This window comes from Rhinoraja longicauda, chromosome 9, assembly GCF_053455715.1.
Source record: "Rhinoraja longicauda isolate Sanriku21f chromosome 9, sRhiLon1.1, whole genome shotgun sequence".
NCBI classification, from domain to species: domain Eukaryota; kingdom Metazoa; phylum Chordata; class Chondrichthyes; order Rajiformes; family Arhynchobatidae; genus Rhinoraja; species Rhinoraja longicauda.
In genome coordinates, this window is record NC_135961.1 from 20,237,815 (window position 1) to 20,251,775 (window position 13,961).

Here is a 13,961-nt window from a genome sequence, read left to right on the forward strand (position 1 = left end):
ACATAACTTGACAATGCATGGCAAAACAAAGTGTCGGAGTAACTCAGGGTGTCAAGTAGCATGTATGGAGGAAATAGATAGGCTACATGTTGGGTCGAGATCATTCTTCAGACTGATTCTAGTAGGGGGGGAGAAAATGGGGTGTGTTGGTTAAATGCTTTTTGTAAATTGCCCCGTGTTTCGGACATAGAATTAGTGTATGGGTAATTGGTGGTCAGAGTGGGATTGATGAGCCAAAGGGCCTGTTTCCATGCTGTATCTCTAAACTCTAAACTTATGGTTATGCTGTATTGTTTTGTCAAGAATAAGAGCATGCTCTAATCATATTGTTAGATCTTGCAATCGTAGTTGCTCCTGAGAAAGAAAAAATTAATGGACAGTATAATACAATAATATTCACCATTTTATTTAAAGTCTGTTCCTTTATGGAGGTTCCATGTATGGAGGAAATAAAACAGTTTATCTAGACTGCCACATAAACTGTCTTGCACAACTTTTTTTCCTAACCCTCTCAAACGAAAACTTAATAAAACTTAGTCTAAAAACCATGTAATTTAGAACCAATTTAGAGACATATTAACTTATCTCATGGATAGAAATGTGCACACAAGCTCAAGAGAGTCAAGAGTGTTTAACTGTCATATGTATTGAAACGTAACAATGAAAGTCTTAGCATGACAGCAGCATTACAGGTCTGCTGTAATCAATAGATAACAAAATCTCAATAGATAACAAAATAATTAAAAAAATCAATAAATAATAAATCCCCCAATATTAGTGCAAAACAAAACAAAAACCCAAAGTCCATTGTTCTACAGGATAAATTAAACTTTCCATACTACGCAGATTTGTTATTCTTTCAGTATGTATGGTCAAAATCCAAAAGGAATATCAAATATGTGATGTAGGATGGGGAAGGTTTAACTTTTCTAATGTGGCATTTTGAAATAGCAACTAAAATGCATCAAAGAAACTTGTAAAATGCTCAAGGTATCAATTATTTTAACTTTGACTTTTATTGCCAAAGAGTTGGGGAGAATAGATGTGGGAAAGCCAAGGGTTATGGGGTGAAGGCAGGAAATGGGATTAGGAGGCATAAAGATCAGCCATGATGGAATGGCGCAGTAGACTCGGTGGGCTGAATGGCCTAGTTCTACTCCTATAACTTGTGAACTTGTGAACAACTATATGAAGTATTATCAAGATCACACCTGGAGTACTCCGTGGAGTTTTAATCTCATTTGAGGAAGATAAATATGCACTGGATGCACAATCTCACAGATCTCCCATTTTCATTGCAAAGCTATCTACTAGAAATGCAAGAACAAAAGGATTCTATTCACTGTTGTAATCCTATCACTATTGTAATATTCATTAAGATCAGGGCTGATCTACACATCAATTCCATATACATGCTTTAGTTCCACATCCTTTCCTACTCCGACAAAAATCAACCCATTTTCTATATGTTTAGGATATATGAAAATGACATTCACACAACCAAGGTATTGAGATATAAATTGCTAATAAAAAATGTACTCTGAATTAGGTTTTTGAACTTTTATTTCTGAGGAAAGTATTACAAGAAAAGGTTATGTGAATAAACCATACTTAGAAAAAAAACTGCACCATATTCACAACTTTATTTACTGTAATGGTGTTCAGGGACCAAATAATGTCTTGATTGAAACATTGATCAAGCATGATTATAGTTTAGGGTCTAATTGGACTAAAATTTAAAGATATGATTAACTTTGTTATCACAATCCCTTTCATTTTATATAATTAGACATTTCTTAACTGCTTAGCAATTTAGAAAAGAATAGATTTTCTTCGATCTTAGGAGTTTCCTTGTAGTACTGGCTGGGCAATTGAAAAATGTAAAACTGTGAAACTAAAGCTCCATTGCTGGTAGCGACATGTAATTACAATGTGATAAATTTACAAAGGAATGTTTCATGCCCTCCATGTTAAATGTGAAAATGTTAGCATTTATAATGGTAATAGTTCACACAAAATATCTGCTGATAATATACCTCCTAAGTGTAGCACCTAGCAATAGCAGAATAGCACAGCAGCCACCACCAACGTATTCAGCAGAAAATATAATTGCAAAATGAATGGATGCATGAAGTGATGAGGAATTAACATATTCTATCTGCTTTGTTAACTTGTTACATTACTATGTTAATTCCTGATTAACTTGTTACATTATTAGAATAATATGGTAGACCAATGATGAACTAAATAGTTTTGACTGTCAGCAGGCCTCGATTTGAGATGCCAACCATTTTTCCTCCAATATATTGTGATTGGTCTGTAATTTGAACACATCAATCCATGTTAAATCCAGATACTGTAGCTGATTCTATGATTATACAGCCCAGCGGTATGAACATTGACTTCTCCAACTTTAGATAGTTCCTCTGTCCGTCTCTTCCCCCCCCCCCCAGTTCTCCCACTGTCTTCCTGTCTCCACCTATATCCTTTCTTTGTCCCGCCCCCCTGACATCAGTCTGAAGAAGGGTCTCGACCCGAAACGTCACCCATTCCCTCTCTCCTAGATGCTGCCTGACCTGCTGAGTTACTCCAGCATTTTGTGATACCTATGATTATACAACATGAGAAATAAGCAATACTTAAACTTGATATAATGATGAAACTTAGTTGTACCCAATATATACTGTGCAACAGTGTTACACATATTACAATTACAGTCTCACAGCTCCAGTGCTCCTGGTCTATGTGGGGATTGGAAGTTCTCCATGTTACTACATGGGTTTCCTCCAGGTGCTCCAGTTACCTTTCAAATCCCAAAGATGGGGTAGTTAGTAAATTAATTTACCATTGTAAATTACTGCTGGGATATCGCTAATGTGGATAGCGTGTATCTTGGTGTGTTTTATGTCAAGTCAAGTCAAGTCAAATTTATTTGTCACATACACATACTCGATGTGCAGTGAAATGAAAGTGGCAATGCCTGCGGGTTGTGTACAAAAATAATTACAGTTACAGCATATAAATAAAGTTAATAAGTTACTAAACATAGCACAAAAAGTGTCGACAAAAATTTAGTCTCTGGGGTTATCAAAGTTGACAGTCCTGATGGCCTGTGGGAAGAAGCTCCGTCTCATCCTCTCCGTTTTCACAGCGTGACAGCGGAGGCGTTTGCCTGACCGTAGCATCTGGAACAGTCCGTTACTGGGGTGGCAGGGGTCCCTCATGATCTTGCTTGCTCTGGATCTGCACCTCCTGATGTATAGGTCCTGCAGGGGGACGAGTGTAGTTCCCATGGTGCGTTCTGCCGAACGCACTACTCTCTGCAGGGCCATCCTGTCCTGGGCAGAGCTGTTCCCAAACCAGACTGTAATGTTGCCGGACAGGATGCTCTCTACAGCCCCAGAGTAGAAGCAATGAAGGATCCTCAGCGACACTCTGAATTTCCTCAGTTGTCTAAGGTGGTAAAGGCGCTGCTTAGCCTTACCCACCAGTGCGGCAATGTGCGTTGCCCACGTCAGATCCTCTGAGATGCGGACTCCCAAGTATTTGAAACTGCTCACCCTATCCACAATAGACCCATTTATCTCCAGTGGCGTGTACGTCCTTGGATGTTTAGCCCTTCTGAAGTCCACAATCAGCTCCTTTGTTTTAGTGACATTCAAGAGTAGGCTATTGTCCTGACACCAGAGTGCCAGATCAGCCACCTCCTCCGCCTTCTCATCGTTGTTGGAGATCCGGCCCACCACCACAGTGTCATCAGCAAACTTGATGATGGAGTTTGAGCTGAACCTGGCCCTACAGTCATGTGTGTACAGGGAGTACAGTAGGGGGCTAAGGACGCAGCCCTGGGGGGATCCTATGTTCAGGGTGAGGGAGCTAGATGTGTGTTCCCCCATCCTGACCACTTGGGGCCTGGCAGTGAGAAAACCAATTTCCCTCCTGGGATAAATAAAGTTCTACCGTATCGTATTGTAGAAATGATAGAATCTGGAGGGAGATGCTGGGGGTGTGGGGAATTTTTTTTAAAAAATGGGATGAATGTAAACAAGTATTTGATCATCATGATGGGTAGAACAGTGTAATGGCACTATTTAATGGAAGGGTGGAAACAGATTTCTAAGCAATGTATTTTATGCTGAATACTTTTGTTTTCAATCACAAATATTTGTTGCTAATGAATATACAAAGTACTTTGCAACAATATACCATTCGTACAATACACTTCCTGTAGGAGCCATTTTGCAGTTATTAGTTATTTTTGCTTATTAATATCACTACCTTGTATTCTGCTGTAGTTTGGACACTATAGAGTTAATGCAATGCTTACGTAGAGGCTGGGCGGAGCCAGAGTACGGGCAGTTGGGTACGTGCGGGCATAGTGGGTGAGCTGGGAGGTGCTGACAGAGGGTCAGCTAGAAGCTGCGCCAAAAGATTTATCAGCCATGATGTAATCGCCTGTAAGTTTTATTAACTAGAAGATTAATACAAACTGTGTCGAAGTTATATCTGGCAATTCGTAACGATCGCATAGACTGTGGTAAGATATGGAATTTTACCTAGCAATTAATAACCAGTCGATGACAAGAGATATGCCAATATGTTTATTGCACCTTCAAATAAAGAAGACTAACTATTAAACGTCTGGGAGGATCTCTGTTATTAGTTGTTCGAGTTATTACGCTTATCGCTGACCCGGTCTATGCAAGTGGCAGCTTGGGAGCTAATTGAGATAGACGAGAAACTGGCCGCTACACTTCCCTTTTAAACTTGGACACACATTTACACCAAGATAATGTCTTGCATGCCAGTACTTTCTTCACTTGGTGAAAAAAGAAATTCTAGATACCATTATGAGAATAAGAACTGTTTAAAAATACAATGTGCTATGAGATTAGACACTAACATACAAAAGGCAAAATTCTAATTTCATGGAGTTTCAATGAAGACAAAAATAATACTACTAATACCTTGTCTTCCTTCATCATTGGTAAACAAGCCAACATCGCTGCTGCTGAGGCTGCTGGATTCACTATAGTAAGAAAAATAGATCAAAAGAACAATTGATGTCAGAATCATAAAATTTTAAATAGACAAGGCTGCAGTCTGACAAAGATCTGGGCAAAATAAGATGATGATTTTTTTTGTATCAAAGTGCAAATACAATTCCTTTTACTTCAGTGCATATTATTTTGCCACATGAAACTACAGAAATCTAATAGGACACTGGCAGTAAGCCAGGGCTACAACCAAGGGTTCTGAGACAATTGATGTATTTTATTATTTGTCTCCATCAAATGTTTTTTTCCTCTCTTTTGCCATGCTAGTTGGCATGATCAAGGGCCCCTTTCCGTGCTCTACAACTTCATAACAGAAAGGAAAGTGTGAGTGATTATTTCTGAGTAAAAGATATATAGTGTTAAAGTTAGAATCAGAGGTAAACACATCCACATGCAAAATAAGTGGTCATTTGGAACTTTATCCCAAGAATAGCAATTGTTCCCAAGTAAAGTTTGATGTTTAAAATCTGAGAATGATGAGATTATACATTTTTATTAATTAGATGTATTAAAAGATTTGGGGAAAGGCAATGTGTACTATGTTAAATTAGGAATCATGTTGAATGATGGAACAGATTTAAGAGAGTAACTGGCTTACACCTGCTCCCATGCTCCTACAATACATGCAAACATAGATAATGTGAAAGCAAGACTTCAAATTACCTAACTAAAATTTCAACTAAGATTGGTCAAGACAATGTTCTGGAACAATATGGCTCAGATAATCACCCAATGTTACTTTAAATACATCATGCAGCAAATAATACTACTACATGTTGTTTCATAACACAATAAAACACTAACAGGGCAATGACACATAATTTACATAAATGTTTAAATTTCTGAGTTTTTAAAAAAAAGATATATTCCTATGAAAACACTATTTTCAATTATTTTAACTGCACTCAACCCAAGATAAACTGTAATGTTTAAAGTGAAGCTCTTTAATTTGGCTACATTAACAATGAAATACTTTAGGTGCAAGTACATTATTCAAGGCTACGCTACTATCACTGTCTCAATCACAATGACACCTCTCTCAGATGGTCACTGATTTTAGTTGAATCATTACAAACTATTTATAAATAAAAGTAATGATAGGCTGCTTCTATTTTTTCATTCCATCTGAAAGAATGTTTTGGTCAATGCAATTTGATTAAAGGAAACAAAGTCTCTATCATGTCCTGTGTATGCATAAGATAAGCATTTACATTTCTTCAAATCTTACTCCTATTACAGAGACTGATCTAAAGCTCTGAGGATTGGCTTAGTCCAGTTTGAATGCCAATGAATCCATGTTAACTTTCTTGTTCAGAAGCATGTTAACATTCTTGTTCAGAAGTAGTTCGAATTAAAAATCATTATGCCACTTCTATTTTTTGCAGGTAATTATTACTTCACTAATCTGATTTTCATTGCTTTAAAGTATTTATATTTAGTGTTTTAGTGTGATCATAAGGTTAAACACAAAAAAGGTATTTTCTAAGCCTCATTTAGATAATAAAAATGTAAATAAAAGTTCCTGGCATTCACTCTCTCAAGATTTGTATTTTTCAATGCCAAAATAATGGCTTCTTTATAGATTCTTTGGACCGGTCATCTATGTTATTCCATATCATGCATAACACAAACTCTGTAGAGGTTAAGCACGTTCTGTACTACGCACAAGCTTTGAAAAGCTTAAGAATTATGTCCCATTTTTGACATGCTTCTATATTTCCCAACTGTCACATCTACCATAGCAGTACAGTTCTCCTACTTTTAAAATGTTGTCTGCTTGCCCAAAACTTATTGAAAAATCCTGCTGACTGCTGTGTTCTAAATCAAACCAGAATTAGGTCACATGCTGAACTGTAAACAGTCTCATACTCCTCAGCCCTCCAGGTGACATCTCATCTGTGTGGGGGGGGGGGAATGATTACTTACACATATCTGTGTTGTCAAAATAGTACTTCCAAGGTAATTACCATTGTGGCGTGCCTCCTGCCTAGACTGGATGGATGAGACCTGCTGCCAAAGGGTCACTACTACCCCATATTTCTAACCACAAGCTCAGGTGTTCCAGTACTGTAAATTGGTCCAAGCATGTCAGCAGTTATCTGTAATCCAAGCAAACTGCAGCCATCTTATGCCATGCCACACACAGAATATTTGACTGGTGCGTACAGAAGCTGATAACTTTCTGATGAAGAGCAATAACCACTAAGCATTACTGACTGAAAGTTGCTGAGTGGTAACTAATCAATTTCTAAGTAAGTTAACTCTACAAAGATTTGTCAACAGTTCAAATCTGTCAGTTCTATTGATAACTGCTTATACCACATTAGTCTTATGTTTACAGCTTCATTTACCATACATCTTTTGAGAGATCTCTTAAAACTGAGGAATTTAAGGGAATTACTTGGGGAATTATGTTTTTGGCAGAATTTTATTATTCCAGTCCAAGTAGAATGAAAAATAAAACATTGTATTCTGGTTTTTACAAAGATGAAATGGTAGAGCACTATTACCCCATCTACTGCCAGACATGATGAAATCAAATACAAGGAGGCATCAAAGTATAAGGATGTCATGTAAGCATGTGGGATTAGTGTAGATGGGCAAAGAGGTCAGCATGAATATGGTGGGCAAGAGTCCTCTTGCTGTACAACTCCTTGACCCCATGACTTTAAGAAAAAAAAATGCATATCCCACATTTTGGCCACATTTCTAAATGTAGTTTCCAACAGACATGCATACCAGGATGATCCACAATCAATACCCTGTACTTGAGCTACACTGTACTAGCTGATCTCGGTTATAATAAAGATGTTTTAGTTTACATTGGTGCACCTAATATAACAAATAAAGATTTTTAAAAGATACAACTTGGTTCCCACTTTTGATTTCCATCCAATATCTCATAATATATAAATGTGTGTAATCACCAAATGGGAATAGGATCAGGGGTGGTTGTGAAGTCTTTTACAGTTAATATTCCATCATGAGTATGAAGGTTTACTGTACTTATAGATTGATCCCTTAGATAAGGTGCAGATACATCAGGATCATTCAGCAACATCAGAAAAGTAGAGAAAAATGGAAAATAGTTACAAACAATTGTTTGTGGTACTTAAATCACCACTGGCAGTATTTACAAAAAATTCATGCATTTTCAAAACCCAAGTTCCTATTCGTGGCCTTATTAACAATAACATTTATTGACATTACATCGTTAACATCACAAATTTGTTTTTCAAGAATGTGATTAGACAAGAATTGCACTGAACCAACGAGCAAGACCTGATCAAATACTTTGTCACTGAAGTGGCCTTTGAGAATGGTCTTAGAAGGAATAAAAATGTTAGGTTTCGAAACACATTGGAATAGTCAAGTTCAGAAGCATAAATAGCATGGATAAGAGATTTTACAATAGACTGATGGAGAGCATAGTCAAGTGATATTAGAGAAGTACAAACAGCTAGTTATAGTTATGGACAGGATAAGGTGTCAAGCACAGACTGCTGCCAAACAATTAAAGGAAGCTCGGTTTTAGTGACAAATATAAAATCAAATTCAAACATTCTGAAAGATGGAGGAAACAGTTGCTGGCAACAAGTTTGTATTGAGGCCAAAGAAATTAGTTTTTGGCTTTCTAATGTTTAATTGGAAAAAAATGCTGAATGAATACACAAGCAGCAATACGGCAGGAGACAGTGATGATGACAAGGTAGATAGTGGCGCTGTCAACATACACGTGGAACCTAAAATTATGTTGTTGGATGATAGGCCTAAGGAGCTCTAGGATATATACGTGAAGTTGGAAAAAAAAAGATGGATCTGGTACACAAAGGTAATAAAGCTGGGGAAGAAGAAAAAAAATCACTGGTAGATGAACATTTGTATCCTACAACAGTGTAGGTAACCTGAATAACAGTTATTCTTTCCAACTGGTGCTGCCTGACCCAACCTGCTGAGATTTTCCAATATTTTCAGTTTTTACTTTAAATATCCAGCATTTATATATTTTTAGATTTTCATTAAATAATGCTAGGGAACTCCCTCTTTTTTCCTCCCCCAATAGGCAGGAAGTACAGAAGGTCGAAAACGCATACCTCCAGATTCAGGAAGAGTTTCTTGCCAGCTGTTATCAGCCAACTGACCAGTCCTCTCATCATAGAATGCATTCCTGACCACCTATCTATATAACTGGAGACCTCTGAACTATCTTTAATCTGACTATTCAATGTTATATCTTAGCACTAAGTGTTGTAACCTTTGTCTGGCACTGTAGACGGGTTGATTGTATTCATGTATAGTCTTTTGGATAGCATGCAAACTGCGCCTTGGTACACATGACAATAATAAACAAATTTAAACTAACCAAGACCTGGAAAGTCCTACTTACCTGGACACGAAGAAGGATGTTGTGGTTCTTGATGCTAAAAGACTGAAATGAATGAGGAGGAACAGTACACCATGATGGTCCAGAGAGGATGTAATTTGTGGCCTGGCTGTAGTTTGGCAGGAATATGGTCACAGAAACACATATCAAGAGAAGGTACAAAGTGCCGGAGTAACTAGGTAGGTCAGGAAGCATCCCTGGAGAATATGGATAGGTGACAATTCGGGTCAGGACCCTTCTGCACATTAGACAATAGACAATAGGTGCAGGAGGAGGCCATTCGGCCCTTTGAGCCAGCACCACCGTTCAATGTGATCATGGCTGATCATTCTCAATCAGTATCCCGTTCCTGCCTTTTCCCCATACCCCCCGACTCCGCTATCCTTAAAAGCTCTATCTAGCTCTCTCTTGAATGCATTCAGAGAATTGGCCTCCACTGCCTTCTGAGGCAGAGAATTCCACAGATTCACAACTCTGACTGAAAAAGTTTTTCCTCATCTCAGTTCTAAATGGCCTACCCCTTATTCTTAAACTGTGGCCCCTTGTTCTGGACTCCCTCAACATTGGGAACATGTTTCCTGCGTCTAACATGTGTTGTTCATGTGTATATGTTTCAACACATATCAAGGGCAAATTAAAATCAGAGAAGATGAAGTGAAGAGCAAAATTAGATAATAGCGAGGGATCCGTGCCAAGTCAGAAGCTAACACACAGTCTTGTGGAAATGTGGGTGAAGATGGAACAGAAAGAGAGTTAAGGTTTTCTTCAGGATATTTTCAGAAAATGTCAGCTTTGGCAGAAAACAGGATTCAATTATGCTCCAAACAGATTAGAAATTAGCTGGCCGCCACAAAGCTCCTGTGGACTTAAAAATTCTAAGATGAGATATCTGGCATTATGGACATGCACACTTGAATGTGATCGGCACAGTTATCCTCCAAGGTCAATACAAAAAGCACGAAAGGGGATAGGATTGTGATTTGACATGAGAGATGTTTACACCAATGGGTAAAGAGAAACCGCACAATGTTAAATGGGATGCCTTTAATGGGACCTAAATATTACATGGAGAAATGAGATAAAGGAAAATAGGTGTGCAGCGACATGCTTAATGGGGATGAAGATCAAAATAACTGAGGTTGAGATTGATTCGTACAGCGATTGATGGGAAAAAGTCACATGGTTACCACAATGGGAAAAGCAGCCTGGGGATTTAGAAGATGAAATGGATGAAACAAGGAAAGATATTCAGAAGATTCCAGAGACTTGGCTGCACAGACCAAGAGGGAATGATGTGATAAGAGTCATTCTTATAACTTAGCAGTTTGAATTGTTGAAAGAATAGCAAGGGTCCAAAAAATAAGGCATTTATCAAAATGCCAATCAAAAGTTTCATCCAAACCAGAAGGCAGAGTAAAAAACAGGTAGAAATCAGTTGCTTAAAGGCAACTTTATAGTTCCTTGAACGTTACCAATAAAAAATGATTATGACGATTCTTCAGTTGTTTGCAATAATACTAAAAGTAATCTGTGAATGGATTGAAATACTTTTTCCATGCACTTGTAATTCTGCATAGAGGAGCAATGAACATTTATAACTGTCCATTTATTGCAAGTGGTTTGAATAACAAACACAAAAAAAAAAAAATCAATGTCCTGGTGCCAAGACGAACACCACTATTATTCAACTGTAGCTGGTCAGAAATTAATTCTGACTTTACATCGCTTTATTGTGACTTGAGTGTTCCCTGGTGTGTAGGTATAAAATTCAATGTGAAGAAGTATTTCAAACCATGCAGTTATATTTAAATACAACAACTTGTCTCCAGATAAGGTGCCCGATAAATAATCTTAATAACCTGTCACTCATGCTATCATCTAAGACTTTCTGCTCCTCATACTCCATCTTGTCTCTATTTGTGTTGCATATTTCTTCACTTTCCACACCAACTCCTTCATCTGGGACTTCCAGTCGCTTTCGCTTGATGATCTTGTCTTTGGTGATCTCTTGGACTTGGAAATGGAAATGGAGCTGGCTTATTTGTGCTTGGCTTCTTTCTGGGCTTGCAGCTGGAACATTGCCCTGGGTCAATGGGTGAAGTGTATTGCTGACCTCTGCTGGTGAATCTATAGCCATATGTTTGACCTTCTTTCTCCTTTGCAAAGATCTACCAATTAAATTGCTATCTGTGATGGAGTCCGACTCATGCCAGGAGTGCCTTTTCCATCTGATTGCTGTCACGTTCAGGGAAGACAGACGCTTGGCAACTGAGAGATGGTCATCCGAATCATTGCAATTGTTATTTTCTGTGTAGTCATGAATTGTGCCCTCCAGGCTAGATTCAGAAACATCACTCATGCATTGACCAAATTCCAAGATCCTATGTTCAGTGTCCATTCGTCTCTTCCTGACTCTCCGCTTCCTAGCCTGACGCATCAATAAGTACGATGTTGAGTTGTGGGAGGCTTCATCTTCAAAATCGGCATACTTTTGCGTGTGCTCAGAAGTTTCCTCCAGATCAGAGACTAGATCTTGCACCAGCTCATCCATTCCTTTATAAGGCCTTAAAAATAGATACAATAAACATTATAAATCAATGTGCAATTACATTCAAGGAATAATATTTGGAGTCACTGTTTCAATTACAAATACATCTCCAATTTTGATCTTTCATTAATTACACAAATGCACACGATAAGTTAAAACTATAATACTACCACAAATAATGTATGATTGGAATGCTCTAAACATAAGAAAATAGAAGTAGACCACTTTGCCTCTCAAGCCTGCCATTCAAAATGATCTTGGTTGATCTACTCAGGCCTCTTTTGTTTCTGTTGCCTTCAGCTCGCTGAAACTTTCAAACAAAAAAATCTACTTTCATTTTAAATATCCCTAAATATTTACCCTCCACAAGTAGAGAATTCCAAACAATTCCAAGATGTTGTTCCGATACAACTCAGTTTTAAATGTCTCCCCCTATTCTGGTAACCATGTCCCCTCATTTGAGATTGAACTCTACCGTCATGCTTCCAACAATTTTTTATGTTTCTGTAAGATCACTTCATATTGTTCGAAACTCTAAAGATGTACATTTTTTTTAGATGTTCATGATAGGTAAATTCTCTACCCAAGAATTAGCTTGGTGAATCCCTTTTGGATACCTTCTTTGCCAATATATTGTCTTCTTAAATCATGGGCATTAAATCTGTATATGATACTGTGATGTGATGTCATGTTTCCCTGTACAATTGTAACAATAATGTTCTATTTCTAAACTCTAAATCTCATTCAAAAAAAATGTATTTGCCTTCCTAACCATTTGATGCAATTGCCTATTCATTTTTTGCAATTCGTGCACAAGAATACCTAGATCCCTCTGTACTTTGCTCATTATTTCGATCAGCGCATATATTTAGGCAAATCTTTTAAAAGTGCATTAGGACACATTTTCCCCACACTAAAGTTGATTTGTCAAATGTTCATTCGCTCATTAAACCCACAAAGCAGCAGAATTGGGATATCATGTTGCAGCCATACAAAACATTGGCTCAAAGTAGGCTGCATTTAAAATATTGTATAGGAGTAAGGTGCAAGTACTTTTTTTTACCTCTAGTTTCCCTCTCCCCTGACTCTCAGACTGAAGGGTCACAACCAAAAAATTCACCTATTCCTTTTCTCCAGGGATGCTGCATGACCCACCAAGTTATTTCAGCATTTTGTGTCCATCTTCATTCCCAATACCATGAGCTCTTCTCTTATGCACCAACCTTTTAGTAGCATTTTGTCACATGCCATATGAAAATCCAAATACAATATCTACACAGGTTCCCCTCTATAGACTGCTTGTACATCACCAATGAACTCTAACACATTTGTTAAACGATTTCCATTTCATAAAACCATGATGAATTGGTTTGATAACATTAAGCTTCTCTAAATGACTAGTTAATTTTTCTTTGATTATAGATTCCAGCATCTTGCCAAGAACAGATGTTATGCTAACAGACTGTCACCTTTTCGTCTTCCTCCCTTTTTGAACAATAGCGCCACATTTCTGGTTTTCTAATCTGCTGGTGAGATTTAAACAAAAACTCAACCAATGATTTAGATTTTAAAAACTCAACCAACTATTTAGATTTTAAAAACTCAACCAACTATTTAGATTTGAAAACACACACAAGGAGTGGGAGTAACTCAGCAAATGAAGCAGCATCTCTGGAGGACATACGTAGGCTTCATTTTGGATTGAGACACCTCCTTAGTGATTGTAGTAGGGAGGAGAAAGCTGGAAAAGAGGTGAGGGAGGGGTGCGGGGGTTAAGAAACCCTGGCAAGTGATAGATAGATGTAGGTGAGGTGGGTTTGATTGGCAGATGAGTGGACAAAGAGATAAAAGGGTGTCAGATAAGGAATGCAGAGGAGCAAAATTTCAAGCCAGAGAAGGGGATGTAGGAAGGGAACGGGGAGGACAGAATAGTGGGAGAGATGGGTATGCACGAGGGTGAGGCACAGAAAAC

The 13,961-nt window shown here is 37.9% G+C and overlaps 1 protein-coding gene across 1 annotated transcript in view; it reads right to left on the reverse strand.

Moving 5' to 3' along the window:
- The window catches only part of gpatch2 (G patch domain containing 2), a 195,153-nt gene that overhangs the window by 176,221 nt on the left and 4,971 nt on the right, over positions 1-13,961 (reverse strand). The window contains exons 2-3 of the mRNA XM_078404921.1: positions 11,301-12,005; positions 4,968-5,029 (exon numbers count right to left, since the gene is read on the reverse strand). Of these exons, the coding sequence (XP_078261047.1) occupies positions 4,968-5,029; positions 11,301-11,992 (754 nt within the window). The 5' untranslated portion in view covers positions 11,993-12,005. The remainder of the gene's footprint in view (positions 1-4,967; positions 5,030-11,300; positions 12,006-13,961) is intronic.